Source organism: Chinchilla lanigera, unplaced genomic scaffold (assembly GCF_000276665.1).
Source record: "Chinchilla lanigera isolate Chin_1 unplaced genomic scaffold, ChiLan1.0 scaffold00144, whole genome shotgun sequence".
In the NCBI taxonomy this organism is placed as follows: Eukaryota; Metazoa; Chordata; class Mammalia; order Rodentia; family Chinchillidae; genus Chinchilla; species Chinchilla lanigera.
This window is the reverse complement of record NW_004955545.1, coordinates 1610929-1626319: the sequence shown is the minus strand read 5'-3', so window position 1 is coordinate 1626319 and position 15391 is coordinate 1610929. Positions and strand designations below refer to the sequence as shown.

General features: G+C 51.3%; 3 protein-coding genes across 8 annotated transcripts; 1 reads left to right on the top strand and 2 right to left on the bottom strand.

The window, feature by feature from the left end:
* Nucleotides 1–4216: 4216 nt before the first annotated feature.
* On the top strand, nucleotides 4217–4805 carry Dpm3 (dolichyl-phosphate mannosyltransferase polypeptide 3). 2 transcript variants are annotated; one of them, XM_013508197.1, is made up of 2 exons: nucleotides 4217–4324; nucleotides 4450–4805. In XM_013508197.1, exon 2 carries the CDS (start codon nucleotides 4455–4457, stop codon nucleotides 4731–4733), a length of 279 nt encoding a protein of 92 aa, XP_013363651.1. In that variant the 5' UTR covers nucleotides 4217–4324; nucleotides 4450–4454; the 3' UTR covers nucleotides 4734–4805. The 2 variants fall into 2 exon arrangements, with proteins under 2 accessions (XP_013363651.1, XP_013363650.1); XM_013508196.1 differs by having other exon boundaries at nucleotides 4270–4330.
* A 710-nt stretch (nucleotides 4806–5515) lies between these two features.
* Slc50a1 (solute carrier family 50 (sugar efflux transporter), member 1) lies at nucleotides 5516–8595 on the bottom strand. 5 transcript variants are annotated; one of them, XM_005411575.2, is made up of 6 exons: nucleotides 8460–8595; nucleotides 7710–7787; nucleotides 7453–7576; nucleotides 6670–6831; nucleotides 6304–6423; nucleotides 5516–5898 (listed from the first exon to the last, which is right to left on the bottom strand). In XM_005411575.2, the coding sequence occupies exons 2-6, from the start codon at nucleotides 7769–7771 to the stop codon at nucleotides 5797–5799; spliced, it is 570 nt and encodes a 189-aa protein (XP_005411632.1). In that variant the 5' UTR covers nucleotides 7772–7787; nucleotides 8460–8595; the 3' UTR covers nucleotides 5516–5796. The 5 variants fall into 5 exon arrangements, with proteins under 5 accessions (XP_005411632.1, XP_005411630.1, XP_013363820.1 ...); XM_005411573.1 differs by lacking the exon at nucleotides 8460–8595 and adding an exon at nucleotides 8053–8228; XM_013508366.1 differs by lacking the exon at nucleotides 8460–8595 and adding an exon at nucleotides 7931–8013.
* A 507-nt stretch (nucleotides 8596–9102) lies between these two features.
* On the bottom strand, nucleotides 9103–15391 carry Efna1 (ephrin-A1). The gene is made up of 5 exons (XM_005411571.2): nucleotides 15136–15391; nucleotides 11374–11669; nucleotides 10386–10451; nucleotides 10177–10227; nucleotides 9103–10001 (listed from the first exon to the last, which is right to left on the bottom strand). Exons 1-5 carry the CDS (start codon nucleotides 15225–15227, stop codon nucleotides 9889–9891), a joined length of 618 nt encoding a protein of 205 aa, XP_005411628.1. The 5' UTR covers nucleotides 15228–15391; the 3' UTR covers nucleotides 9103–9888.

The following is a 15391-nucleotide window of genomic DNA, read 5'->3' as shown; positions in this document are numbered from 1 at the left end:
TGGAAGCCTTCCTGACCCCACAACTCTTGCATTCTGCACACACCTAAAACCAGCACCACGTAGATAACACCAGGGTCTGCTGCCAGCTGAAGCAGTAGCCAGATTTCCGCCTGTGTTGGCTATAGGGGTAAAGTGCCTGAATTGCTGAGCACTATGAACCCAATCTGAAGGAAGAAATTCTCTAGGCTGCCACTATTCTGGAACATGGTGGTCTGGGGCACTCTTCTCAAAGCAAAGTCTTTCACCTTTGCAATTTTGAGACTGCAAAATGTGGAGTCCTGCTGGCTCCTATGGCTCTGAAGCCATCTTTTCTATTGTCCTCTTCGAAATACTTGGTGTTTTATGGCTAATCTCTTCAGCAATCAAATTCTCCTCCACCCCATCTTTGCAGGCTGCAACTTTATTGGAGCTTCCTTTCTGGTCAAACTCAAAATGTTTTCAATCATTCTGCTGTGCCCTTTGTTCTTGATTCTCAACACAGATCTGGCTATAAAACCCCCAACAATAGCCATACCACCGCCTCAACATTAGACTTTTTTTTTTTTTTTTTTTTTTGAGACAGGGTCTTGCTATGTAGTTCAGGCTAGCCTTGAACTCACAATGTGCCCAGGTTGGCCTCAGATTTGTGGTAATCTCCTGCCTGAGCCTCTCAAGTGCTGGGATTACAGGCGTGTACCACTATGCCTGGCAACATTAGACTGTTTTGAAATTCCTTCCACAAGATTAATGAATCCTCTGCCTTTAATCTCAGTCTCAGGCAAAATTTCTGGACGTGAGCAAACTGCAAAATTTTTTACTCAAATTTTCTGCCAAAAGATAACACACGTGGTCTGGAGTCCCAGTGCAGTTCTTGTTCCTAACTGAAACCTCTTCAGTTCAGTTCCTAACTGAACCTGGTCTTTACTGGCTGCATTTCTACCAGCATTCTGATCTTCTGAACTCTGACCAGAATCTCCCATTAAGTACTTTTTTTTGTTTGTTTGTTTTGTTTTGTTTTTCTCCGGTACCGGGAACCGAACTCACGACCTTGTGCTTGCCAGGCAGGCGCTTTTGCCGCTGAGCTAAATCCCCAGCCCCCCATTAAGTACATTTTAAAGCATTCTGGGGCTGCTTCTTTAGCTGGCATTTCCAAATCTTTCCAAACTCTTTCCAAAAGCCAGTTAACCACATGGTCAGGTAATATCACAGCAATAACCCTACTCTCAGTACCAAAATCTGTACTAGTCAAAGGTTACTAGAGAAACACATTTAATGCAACATGTACTAATATAAAAGAAGTTATAAGATTTGTTTACAATGGCTTCCCAACAGAGTCAGGTGTGTAAGAGTGCAAAAGATTTATGTGTTAGAGATCTAAAGGACCCAGTCAAAGGCCTGGAGCTCACTGTACTATCCCCCCACCCCACTCCCCCTTTTTTTTTTCTTTTTTTTTTTTTTTTGCCTTTTTGAGACAGGGTTTCACCATGTAGTTTAGGCGGGCCTTGAACTCACTTTGTAGCCCAGGCAGGCCTCAAACTCACAGCAATCCTCCTGCCTCAGCCTCCCGAGTGCTGGGATTACAGGTGTGGACCACCACACCTGGCTGTATGTTCCCTTTTGAGTTCATATCAGGAGGCTGAAGGGTCTGTGATAGAAGGCTGAAGGGTCTATACTGGAAGCCAGAGGATGGCTTCCAAAGTAAAAGTGAAGACTAGAGCTCCTCTGAAGAAACAGAAGCAAATTCTTCTTTGTTTTCCTTTTATTCCATTTAGGCAACAAGTCTTTTGGGTGCTGTCACTCACACCCAGTAAATCCTAGCAAATCTTCAGTAAATCTCCTCAGCCACATCCAGAACTGTGCTGATCCAATTTAGTGGGTAATTTCTTACTCAAAATCTTTTTCTTATCCAAATTGACAAAATCAATTAACTATCATACAGAGATTGAACAAATTTCAATTTTTTATTGGTACACTTTAGATATACATAATATAATATTCATTATAGGGAATTTGTACTTGTACATGTTATATCTTGCTTCTTTCTTTCCCCATTCCCCTCCTCTCCCTTTAACCCTTCTTCCACTCATATACAAAAGCTTTGTTTCCATTTTTCTTTCCATTCTGTTTTTTTTTTGACCCTTCCTTTCTTTTCCCCTTCCCCCTCCCTTCTCTCCCTCCTCATTTGGACATTTCCTAATATCTATTATACATTTTGGTCCTTATTTACACTTTCAGTTTCTTATACCAGAGAAACAATTCAGTATTTAAACATGTACACCCAATATATTTCACTTAAAGAGTATGGTCTTAAGGTGCATCCATTTAGCTAGAAATGTCTCAAGTGTATCCTTCTTTATGGCAGGATAGTACTCCTTTGTATATAAAAAAAATTACATCTTCTTTATCCATTCATCAGTTGATGGGCATTTGGGCTGTTTCCAAGATTTAGGTATTACAAACCGTGCTGCTATACATGAATGTGTATATATTGCTGTGGTATGACACCTTTAATTCTTTTGGGAAGAAACCAAGAAAGAGGGGCTGGGGATATAGCTCAGTGGCACAGTGCCTGCCTGACAAGCATGAGGTCATGAGTTTGATTCCTAGTACAGAAAGAGAGAAAGAAAAAAAGAGAAAAAGAGAAAGAAAGAAAGAAAGAAAGAAAGAGAGGAAGGAAGGAAGGAAGAAAGAAAGAGAGGAAGGAAGGAAGGAAGAAGAAGGAAAGAAAACAAGAAAGGGAATAGCTACATCAAATGGGACCAGTTTTAGTTTTTTGAGGAATATCCACACTGATTCCCAGTGTTTGCACCAGTTTACACTCCCACCAACAGTGGAGAAGGGTCCCTTTTCCCCCCACAACCCTGCCAGCATTTGTACTAGTTGATTTCTTGACAATAGCCATTCTTTCTGGAGATGAAATCTCAGCATTTTTAAAATTTGCATCTCTCGAGTGACCAGTGATGTTGAACATTTTTTCATTTGTTTGTTTGTTTTGTCTTTTTTTTGAGACAGGGTCTCGCTGTGCAGTTCAGGCTGGCCTTGAGCTCACTTTGTAGCCCAGGCTGGTCTCGAACTCGCAACAATCCTCCTGCCTCAGCCTCCCAAGTGCTGGGATTACAGGCGTGTGCCACCATGCCTGGCAAGATGTCCATTTTTGGATTGGATCTTTAAATTTATGGGTCTGATTTTTTTTAGTTCTTTCTATATTCTAGATATTAGTCCTCTGTCTGAGGAACAGCTCGCAAAAATTTTTTCCCACTCAGTGGTTTCTTCTGCTGTGCAAAAGCTTTTTAATAAGATGAGATCCTAGGTGTTGATTCTTTGTGATACTTCCTTTGTGATCGGGGTTTTGTTCATAAAGTCTTTGCCTACATCAGTATCTTCAAGAGTTTGACCTATTTTATCTTCCAGCAGATTTAGTGTTTCTATTTTTATATTTAGATCTTTGATCCATTTCAAATTTAGTTTAGTGCATGGTGAAAAACATGGGTCTAATTTTAATCCTGAGTGCTGGGATCACAGGTGCATATTGTCATGTCAGTCTAGTACTGGCGATTGAATCCAGGACCTTTATAGTGAGCTCTCTCTCTCTGTCCCCCACCTTCTTCTCCCCCTCCCTTTCCTCTCCCCCCACTCCTTCCCCCTCCCTCTCTTTCTCTTTCTTTTTTTTTTTTTTTTTTTTGAGACAGGGTCTTGCTAAATTGCCAGATTTCCCAGGCTGGCCCTGAACTTTGGATCCTTCTGTCTCAGCTCCCCAAGTGCCGGAACTGCAGGCCTGTGCTACCACACCCAGCTGTCTACCCTTTTCTTTGCTTGGTTTTTCTAGGCATCAATCATGAATTCATCCCCCACGCTCTTTGAAAGAGGTATACATTTTCTCTTGATACCTTAAACACGTCAAATATCAGATAATTTCCTTGGTTTCAATTTTTTTTTCTTTCTTAACGTTTTAATTTTATTATTATTGTTTTAGTTTTGAAACAGGGTCTCGCTTTGTAGGCTAGCTTAGAATTCACTGCGCTGGAGGGCGGAATTTAAGGAAACGATATCACAGTCCCACCTTGTTGCGATGGTACATTTAGGGTAGTCTCAGCCTTTCTACGAGCTGCGCACCAGCTTGGAGTGAGACCCTTAAGGAGGATCGCAGCCCCGGGTCCCCTGGAGACTCAACGGGCCATTTGCGAAACAAGACTGCTGAATCCCTCCAGGCTCCCAGAGGCGGTACAGCACTCACAGAACCACAACTCCCAGAAGGCCCGGAGAACTACAACTCCCAGCAGGCCGCGCGGAGGACTTCCGGGCGCCGGGTTCCGGTCGGGCCGCTCGGCGGAGGAGAAGCCGGGAGGTACCAGTGGGTTGAAGGGGGAGGGTAGAGGGCGAGAAGGGTGGGGACGATGGGCACTGGGTCTCAAAGGTAGAGTGGGTTACCGGTGTGGAAAGGACCCCGAGCTTCGCTTTCTCTCCCTGCAGTGACCATGACGAAATTGGCCCAGTGGCTTTGGGCCCTGGCGCTCCTGGGCTCCGCCTGGGCGGCCCTGACTGTGGGAGCTCTGGGCTTGGAGTTACCCTCGCCCTGCCGGGAGGTCCTGTGGCCACTGCCTGCCTACCTGCTGGTGGCCGCAGGCTGCTATGCCTTGGGCACTGTGGGCTATCGCGTGGCCACGTTTCACGACTGCGAGGACGCCGCCCTCGAGCTACAGAATCACATCCAGGAGGCCCGAGCGGACTTAAGGCGCAGGGGTCTGCGCTTCTGACACCTTAGCTCCCCATCACCCAGCCCGACAGCCTCCCTCCCATCCCCATTAAAAAGCAAGTTTGTTTTCTAACCTCGTGCAGTTTGCGTGGAGAATAGGGGTTGGGGACTCTGTTTACCAACGGTCGTCAAGTGAGAAGTGGAAGAGCCACTGCCCTGAGGTCATCTCAGTATTTATCTTTGCATCTTGCAAAATGTTCCCCATTTTTGTCCCAGAGGAGGCAAAGACACTTTCTCAAAGATCTCGGGATGGAAATGTCATTTCACTTTCCTGATCCTTTTAATCCCATCAGGAAGTGGTTTTTTTTGTTTTGTTTTGTTTTTCAGTACTAGGAAATCAAACGCAAGGAAGTTTTTTTTTTGTTTTTTGTTTTTTTTTTTAAGAAGTACCTCTTAAATCTAACTGCCACTCTTTATAACTTACAAACTCTGATCTTTAAAAAAATTTTGGTACTAGGGATTGAACCCAGGGCTTTCACACTGAGTTAGGGCCACAGCCCTTTATTGTTTTATTTTGAGACAGAGTCTTGCTAAGTCACTAAATTATCCAAGCTGGGTATGAACTCATGATCCTTCTGCCGCAGTCTGCCAGAATGCTGGGATTAGAGGTGTGCACCAACATGCCCAGCTCAGAGCTCTGTTCTTTTTAAGGTCTTCCCAGGTCTTCCCAATCTCTTGGTTCTTTCAGATATCCTTTCTAAGCAAACTCCACCTGGGAATAGCTGGATCTAACCTTCACCAAACTAGACAGGTTGAGAATCATGAATAAAGAATGAGCTGTGATTGGCAGGGGTGGGGAACAGTTTATTTTAAGGCACAGTGTAAAGATATCACCCCAATTTCCAAAATTAAAAAAGATAATTTTTCAGGCAAATAAGTGATTTCATCTCATAGGTCCCACCCAGTCTTCTGAGTGAAGCTCATTTTTTGAACCCTCTAATCTCAAAATTGTCTCTTTCCCACAACCCACTGCACCTATAGGACAGGTCACCAGGACCATCTGAAACAAGGAACTCTTTGGTATCAAGTTGGCATTAGGGTGCCTAGTGTTTAGATGAGCTGCCTCAGGTTTGCAGAAGCCGATAATTCTTGTCTTGCTCTGGGGGGTACTTCCAGAAAAGCCAGAGGCGGATAAAGCTGGTAAGGATTCCTGGAAGGTTGGGGACCTGCAATAAAAGGGCTGCTATCAGACTGGTGTGGTAGTTCATACCTGTAATGTCAGCACTTGGGGGAGCTGAGGCACAAGGATCACTGTAGGTTCCAGCGCCAGCCAGTATTATAGAGTGATTTTAAGGCAAATCTGAGCTACATAGTGAGACCCTGTCTGGAAAAAAGACAAAAAGCATATACCTGTAATCCCAGCACTCAGAAAAATGAGGCAAGAGGATTGCCATGAGTTTAAGGCCAGCCTGGGCTACATAGTGAGTTCAAAGCTGGCCTGAAATACATAGACCCTGTCTCAAAAAAAAAAAAAAAAAAAAAAGAAAAGGAAAAGGGGGAAAAAAGGGCTACTCTCACTGGAACCAATTTTCTACTTTGCAAACTTTTCACCCCATCTATATTCTGCTTACCATGATGTAGAGATCTCTGAGTCGAAACCCATAGAGGGACCAGGAGGCAGAGGTAAGGAGGGTGGCAATGGTGAGTGAGAAGGAGAGACGATGGGTTGATTTAGTTTGAATGACCTTGGCCTGTGAGAAAGGATGAAAGACACTGGACCAGGCACACAAAGTTCCCAGGTTGCCTAAGAATTTTCTTAAGAAAAAGGTCAGACAGCCTCCCTGTCTGTTATTCAGCCTTTCTGCTTTCCACTCACTGACTTCCACTGTCTGGTCTCCTACCAGGATCCAGATCTTCCTTTCTTTTAGAGTGTAAGCCACATTCTCTAGCCACAGGGGCCTGGTCGGTAACTCCCAACCCCCAGACACCCCACTCACCAAGTCAGCCAGTGGTGAGAGATACATGCTGATGGTGAAGACACTGCAGAAGAGGCCGAGCTGCTGAAGCCGGGCCTCATCATCGGGCATCAGGAGCCAAAAGTAGCCATAACCCATGAGAAGGACCCCCAGCAGGGTTGCAGTCTGTAGGAGCACAATGCGCTGCAGGGGAGAGAGGGCTCTTCTAGGCGTGCCTGGAGCACTGTCTGACCTCCACGCTGGAATTAATTCATCCTGCCTTCTCCCATACTCTCCACTGGGGAAGCCAGCCTTTGTGGCAGCTTCTAGTATTGCAATTGTCACAGTTTTTCCCCCGCAGTGACTAAATGGAGTAGTCCTGTCACACAACAGGGAAAGGGAAAAGTATCCTGGGAAAAGGAAAGGTATCTTTTTTTTTTTTTCTGTGAACTTGGCATATACAGTAGGAGTCTAATAAATAAATGCTTGTGGAAAGAGTAGGGAAGCAGAGCTGATCATCTCATCCTCAGCCAGTGGCCCTGAAGGAACTCTAGAAACAAAAGCCCTTTCTCTTTGGCATGCTGCTGGGAAGCTTAGGGCAGCACAGGCATCACTAGGCCAGGCAGTGCTACCAGCCTTCCTAGAGTGGGGAGCAGTGTGTGAGTCTCAGAAGGCGGGCTTCAAGGAGGAAGGGACATTGCAAGGCTGGAGGGCCTTCTAGGAAAAGGTGACAGTGCCAGCCTGTTAATTGTTCTAGGAAGTAATGTTTGCCCTGCCAGCAAGGCAGGGCGTGCAGCAGAGGTGGGTCCAAGGGAGGGCCTCTACCTTCTGCGGGCAGTAGTGAAGATAGGCCAGGATATACAGGGTCTGAAGCACAGCACCTACAGCGTTGACGATGATGAGGGTCCCGTCTCCCTTCAGGACCCCATAACTCAGCCAGCCCAGGTTGCTGCAGGGAGGAGGGGCCGAATTGCGATGCAGGGCTGAACGTGGCAGAGGGTCCCCAGGGGCCTCTTCCGCCTTCCTCCAGTTCCTCCCCGCCTCCCCCAGGCCTCTCCCGCCGCAGCCCTCGTCCCTCTCACTTGACATCCGTGGTGAGAAAGGGCAGGAACTGGACGCTGTCCACGCTCCGGGTCCTCTGCATGTGCCTGAGGTCCGAGCTGTAATGGGGCCCCAAAGGGAAGGGTGGCGGGTGAGTGGGAGACCCCCGATGCTTGTCATCCTCCCGGCACGACCGCACACCCACCCCTCTGGTCCCCTGCCTTCTCCCTCAGGCTTGCCCTTGCATCCCAATCCCTTCGACCAGATTCCACTTTTGACTGCTGATTCCGGACGCTGCCCGGGGGCATGGCCACGGCTCTGTCCATTCGCCCCCCTTTCCTGACTTCCTGGTCCTGCCCCAGCCCACTCGGGCTGCGCTCTCACAGGCCGGTGGAGAACATGCCAAGGGTGAAGACCACGCAAGCTCCGGAAAGGAGCGAGTCGGCCATGCTGCCCGTCTCCATCCTGCCCCAATCGGATCCCGGGCCGGGGACAGTTCAGCCCAGGAGCCAGCGACGCTAGAGCCCAGCCAGGCGTGCGCCCGGCCCCGCCCCCGCGCCGTCCCCCCCCCCCCCGGAAACCCGCCCTCTCCTAGAACTCTGCGCCGGAACTCAGGCCCCGCCCCTTCTGACGCCAGTCCCGCCGGTCCGCCGCAGGCTGGGGTCCTTTCCGGAGGGGTGGTCCTCCAGGCTCGGTTCCTGGCGCCCAGTGTGGTGTGTCCTCCACAGTTCCACCCCTAACTCTGCGTACCTCTTGGATCATTTAGACCCCCAGCCTCAACTTTTGTGTACCTGAAGCCCACGTGGTGGGACTCAAAAGCTAGACTTCCGGGACTTTAGGCCTCCTGTCCAGAGCTCCAAATCAGGACCTCAGTGGTCGAGGGTTTGGGAAGATTTCCCGAGTTCACTGAAGCCTCTTCCCAGCCTCCCCTAAATAACTGGTCTTGCCAGGAATTACGGTCTTCCTTCGCCAGAGGCCCTCCTCCTTCAGCCACAGGGCCAACTTTACATGATCTGCCCAGTGCACTGGTCCCTGCCACTGACCCCATGGTTCAACCTGTTTGCTGCCAGGAATTCTCCCTCCCAGCCTCCCACGTCTCCGCTGTGGGGCCACGGGGCGGGGCACATGCTTCAGCTGGCATCTGGCTTGCTTGAGTCACCCAGACAGTCAGCACGAGTACCTGAACAGTATGCCAAGCCCAGTGCTGAGGGGGTGGGAGTGGGGCAGAGGTTGGACAGGAAGAACTTCCATGGTGGGGTGCGGAGAGATGCTGTGGGGAGCACTCCTGCCCTGCACAGCCCTCAGAGAGGAAATTCCCCAACCTTCTGGCCTGTACTTCTTGGAGAAAGAAAGAAATTCACACCCAGTTGCTTCTGATGCAGCAGAGCCTAGTACACAGCAGGGACTCTATGCTCATTTAAAAACATGTCCAAAAAAAACAAACACATTGTTTTATTTTGAGACAAAGAACATTGTATAAAAAAACAAAAACAAATAACCTCCAGTTGTAGAAATCTGCAGACACACTACAAGTTTATAAACAGACACTGTACATGAGGGCCCTGCCCTTTAGGCGATGCTCTAGGCAGACTGTACACAAGGGCACTGCCCTTACGGCTCTACTCTAAACAGGTTGGCACAGCCCCCCTGCTGGCACAGCTCTTTGGAGTGCTGCCCCAGGATGGGGAGACAGGATGCAGTGCCTGGCAGCTCCTCCGATGGAAGCCTTGCTGTGAGACGCTCGGTCAGCCCAAGCATGCTGCCTCTCCTGTACCTGGCTCCTGTGCAGGAAACTGTCCCTCCTTTCCTTCAGTCAGTTCATCCGGGCACGCTGGCTTTCTCTGGGAGAGGCATCTTGTCCCACCTAGTACCAGGCTCGGTGTCCATCTGCTTGACCTCTCCTTTCCAGCTTGGCTCCCACTGTGCCCTCTCAAGGGCCATGTCTGCATAGCTTGTGTCTTTGGTTTAAAGGCAGGAACGGTGGGGAAAGGACTGTCCCCACTTCTCACTCCATCCCTTTAAAGTGCAGGCAGGGATGGCATTCACAGGATGGTGGAAACCCTTAATACTGACCCATTCAGAGGCTGATGGGTGGCAGCTTGTGCCTGTAGTGGGAGTGGTTCCCAGGGTTGGAGCTTTGGGGCCCACCCTAGGCCAAGTGACAGGTGCCTGTCCCTGGCCTCTTAGCCCAGTTCCATTTCTTAAAGTGGTGGACACTCTTCACTGAGTCTGCAGCAGCAGCAATGGCAGGAGCAGCACAACCCACGCAAGTGGGAAGAGGCGGGGGGCAGCGCTGTGACCGATGCTGTGTAGAACCTGCACTTCCGGGTCATCTGCAAGGTGAGAGAACAACGGCCCCCCAGGATAAGCGGCCCTGCTGTCTGCACTGGCCTTCAGCCCCAGCAGGGTTTCCAAGCCCCTGACTGGCAAAGGAACAACTTCCTGCACCCAGCATCCTCATACAGATCCCTTCCTGTGTCCCAGACCCAACTGATTCCAGCTACCTACCTGACTGAAGTCTCTTCTCTTGTGGATTGGCATGGGCCTGTGGACTGTGAGCTGAAAGACAAAGAGTGGAACAGATGAGGCATTTTACCAGGGAGGCAGAGGGTGTGAGCGCTGGGTGGGCTGGGCAGTGGGACTTCTCTACACTCCCAGATCACTAGAGCCGGCCTAGTACAGAGATGGAGGGGAGGCTCACAGGGCTTGACACTCACTGATCTTGCCATCGACAGTCACCTTCAACTTCAAGCAGTAGTCTTCTTGATGGGAGATGGGTTTGGCTGCAAGACAAACCCACAGGGAATTAAGCAAAGAACGTTTGTTGGGAATAGCTAACTATAAGCCCAAATGTGTCTGGCCCTGATTCCTCAGCTTCCGAGTCACTTGAATTCTTCTCTTCCCTCTAACCTTGATTCTTACCCACCACCTGCCCAATGTCCCAGTCTCTGGAACAACCCTGAGTTTGGCAGTGGTGGTGAAAAGAAGACAGACCCGTTCTGTCCTTGACACCTGCAAGCATGGAGTTTGGTGAGGCGTTCACAATATGATCCCTTTTACCTGGGCCATCTTATACCACTTCTACCTAGGGTTCACCCACACAGCGAGCCCTGGCTCTGTTCTACAAAAAGCTGACCTTGCAACTTAAAATCTACCAGTCCTTTCCACTGCCCTCAAGATAAAGCCTGAACTCCTTTGCAGTATTCAGGGCCTCCCTGACCTATCCTGTCTGCTTTCCAAGCTCATCTCTGCCCACTTCCCATTCGTGTCCTTCTCCTGGAGTTCCCTTTGCACACGTACCCCCACACCTGGCCAGCTTCTCCTCTTGTCCTAAGCTCTGGTCATTTCCTTGCTTGGCTTCTTCTGTGCCTCCTAAACTGGCAGCTGCGTAGGCCATTTTTCCTAAGGCCCCTGTGCTCATGTCTACCATACCATCGTGTTCTATGGTCTGTGCCACCGCTTCCTTGAGGCAGGGGCTCTGGAGTGTTTCATTTCACTCTGCCCATTCTGCCAAGCAGAAAGCCCAATACACAGTAGAAGCTCACTCCACATCTATGATGTGAATGAATGAAAATAGAATTCGGGCTCAGAAGGGGCCCTGTGCTACCTGACTCCCCATTAAGCAGGTACCCAGGCACAGGCACCGTGCCATCGTGCTGCTGTGCCCAGCGCGAGCCCTTCTGTGCCTGCCTCCCCTGCACTCACAGATGTAGTAGTAGCTATGTCCTTCCTTGAATTCCTTGCCCAGGGTGAAAGGTGTGAAGCGCTGGAACTTCTCAGACAGCTTCTCTGGGCCATGCTTGGCGCTGGGCTGGTTGCACCGCCAGCGGACCTGGTCTTTTGATTGGGGCTGGCACACTGCATACTCCTCATACTCCACCAGGTACAGTGTGTACCGCTCCATGGCAGTGTCTGCCACAGTGTCATCCTCATAATGGGGACAGATAATGTCCAGGTAGTCATTCAATCGTACATGTACTGTGTAGTCTTCATCCCGGAACCTGGGCGTGCACAGAAAGGGAGGAAGCAGGTGGTCATTCAGAAGCCCGGCCAGAGCCTTGAGCCTCCAGCTGTTTACATGACCCCTCCCCTTCCACACCGGAGCCTCCAAAGACTCCCAAAATCTCAACTCCCAATATTTACCAATCTTAATCTCCCTGGGACTGAACCCAGGGGTATTCTACAACAGAGCTACAGCACCAGTCCATTTATTTATTTATTTATTTACTTTAAGACAGGGAGGATTAGTCAGGATGGTGGCGTGTGCCTGTAATCCCAGCACTCAGGAGGCTGAGGCAGGAGGATCTCTGTTAGTTCGAGGCCGGCCTGTCTACACAGTGAGACCTTATCTCAAAAAAACCCCCAAATTAAATTATACAACAGGGAGGGTCTCACTAAGTTGCCCAAGCAACCTGTGATTCTTCTGCCTTAGCCTCCCAAAGTGCTAGGGGTGGCAGGCATATGCCACCATGCCTGACTGATTTGATTTCATCATATCTCTCATCTCCAAACATCTCCCCTGCCACCATCATCTCCTTTCCGTCCTCCAAAAAAGCATCCACTCAATATCTCAGATACCAACACATTTTCTATAAGCCCCCAGGTATTTGCCCAAAGATGGGCTTCTAAATGTTTCTAGAGCTCACTTGGGATGGCCTTGAACTCACTGCAGTCCTCCTGCCTCAGCCTCCCCAGCGCTGGGATTACAGGTGTGCACCACCACGCTAAGGCATTTCTACTTGGTGTCAAAATCCAAGACACCCTCTCTTGACCATGCCTGCACCGAGCCCCACCACACCTGTGTCTTCACTTTTCTAACTCCTCCCTTTCCCCGGACCCCCTGAGTTGCCTCCACATTTTCCAGCTTCACTTTGCCTTCCAAACTTCTCTCTAGGTCACACCTAGGCCCACAGATACCCTCAGTCCTTTCAGGTCAATCGTTCTCACCAGTTCACGCCAGTCTGCTCTTCTTGCTACTCATATTTATGCCCTGCTCTCCCCAGCCTCTTCTCTCAAGCACCCCCAAATATCCCTCTTTATTGCCAAAGCCACACCCCACCTCCCCGGTGCAAAGCTGGAGTTCTGTGTCCTGAGGCTGCTACTCCCTCCCCTCCTCCCCAGGTGGAGCCAGATCCCCTCCTCCAGCCCCCTCCCCCAGCCACACAGGCTCCAGCTCCACCGCCCACCAGCCCCTCCCCCAGCTCCAGACACCTGGCTCCAGCCTGCAGGGTGGGTGGTGTTTGTAGGGGGAAAGTGTCGCCCCACCACCACCACTTTCAAGCTGGTCAGCTTCACTGAATTCCCCCAAGGACTGCCAGGGAGAGACTCTGCAGACCTGGCTGCCAGTTTGCTTTAAACCCAAGCCTTGGGCATGGGTGGTGGGGGAGGGGGAAGAATGAGGCCGAGACCTCTGAAGTGGGCACCCACTGCCCAGTCGGCTGAGCCCTGCGAGGCCTGGCCTTGCAGCAACTTGCTGCAGGGATCCAGGCGGAGCTTACCAGGGCCCCTCCCCCACCCGGGGAAAGAGAGGAGCAGAGGGAGGCTTTTAAAATTCCTCTCTGGAGAGATAAACATAGAAGCCATTTCGAAACAGGTATTTCAGCTCTGGGCCTGGCGTCTTTCCCCCATTCCCGTGACGGGCACTGACTCATTTCTCATCCACCTCTGTTCCCCGCCCCAGCTAGCACTACTAAGAACCTGTGAGAATTTACCTCGTCTAATGTAGGCAGCCCCCAGGACCCCAGGCCAGCTGGCCCTGGGCACCCGCTTCCAGGCAAAGGGTGCAGGTCTGAAGGCACAGGCACCTGTCCCTCCAGCACCAAGAGAGCCAAGGCCCAGCTCCCAGTGGCGCTGCCCTGCTCCTCACACTGCCCCTGCCTAAGGCCTGGAGACCCCGGGGCTGATGCCCACTGGCCTGAGTCACCTGTGCCAACCTCAGTGCCTCCCAGTTCACTGCCGCCTCATCTCTGCCCCAAGCAGGGCCTGGCTTGGCTGCCCATGGACTCCACTCTGGACTAGTCCTGGCTATGGGTGTGTGTGTGTGTGTGTGTGTGTAACTGGAGGGGCACCCATCATCCCCGCCCCGTACCAACTCCTTCACTTAGCCCTCCTTTGACTCCTGCTCTCCTGTGGGAAAGGGGCCGCCTAGGCGTCAGGGAAGGCAGGGAGGGGGGCAAGGAAGAGGCTCTTTCCTGAAAGAGAGGAAACCTGGGAGCTTGGGAACGGAAAAGGCCAGAGTTCCCCCCCTGGACTCGTGGCTTCCTGTCCCCTCCTCCTCCTTCAGCCAACACCTGGCATGGGCATAAACAGGGACTTCGCTCTCTCTCTCTGTTCCCACTACTAGGCCGGGATTGGGTCAAGGAGGCAAAGAGCAGGCAACAAGAAGTGGGGACAGGAGGGCAGGCTGGGCAGCCATGATACCCCGTGGCCAGGAGGGCAGTACCCTCTGGGGTTGGCAGCTGCTTTTCCCTTCCCCCACAGCAAGCCCCACACAACCCCTCCCCACTAGGCAATGCCAAAGCGTCAGAGGAAGTTGGCAAATCTGTTTCTCAGGGGGAGTGGGAGGCAGGCATGCTAAGGCTGGGGGCAGCTGAGTGGTGTTTTTCAACCCTCAGCTATCCAGCTCTCCTCTCCCTGCTCCACCCACCCCTTCCAGTTTTCCCGCAAATATTGTTCCCATAACTTTACAAAACTCCAGGGCAAGAACAAAGGGTCCAACAAGACAGACAGTCTTCCTCCAGTACCATTCACCTCACAACCCTAAATCTGCCCCAGAGAAATTAACTCCTTCCTGCCCAGGAACCTTTGTAACCTTTTAAGCCCCTACCGTTCCTTCTGAAGCTTTTTCGTGACCGTCTTCCCACTGCCCCTCCTGCTCTTCATTTTTTCTACCTGGACTTCTGAAACAGGTGATTCCTTTAACCTACCCATGCGCACAGCTTGTGCCTCACTTGTGACACCCCAAAAGACTCCTGATAGGGGCTCTTCAGGGGCATCTTAAATACAGAATAAATACCTAGTACCCAACAGTCAGGGCCCCCTGAGGGTTTTTCCAGGTTTACACTGAGCACTGCTCATTCTTGATTATCACATCAGGGAGTGTTAGTCGGAGCAGATCCCAAGCGGTACTGGAGGAGGGGCTCGGAGGTCCTGTGGCTCCGGACCTGGGACAGAGCCCTGCAGGGCGGGTACTCGGGCAGGAAAGCTCGGCGTGGGTCCCTCACTGCAGTGATAAGGGTGACGGAGGGCAGGCAGGGAAGGGCAAAAATAGTGCCCATGCAAGCAAGTGCAGGCAGCTTCTTGCCCGGGGTGGGGTGCTCAGCTTCGGGAGGAAAAGCTACAGAATCCCTCCCGCCCGCCCCGGTCACCTTCCCTAGGCTCAGGTCTGGGGCTGGCAGGGACAGTTACCCTAAAGAAGGGCAGTGCCAGCCAGGCGCCCAGGCTGCCAGCGGGAGACTCAGGGCTTACTTGGGATTTGAACTGTTCCAGAAGACGGTGTGGCGGTCGGCAGCGGCCAGACTGCAGCACAGACCCAAGAGAGGGGCCCAGAGGAACTCCATAGCGCGAGGCCAAGCCGGGCCGGACGGGGACGGGAGCTCCTCGGGCCGGGTTCCCGCTGGCTCTCTGCGCCGCGAAGTCAGCCCCGCGCGCACAGCTCTGGCCCCTGCGCCTGGCGACTCCGCCTTTTGGGCCGGCGCCGCCCGACACCGCGCCCCGCCCCCGC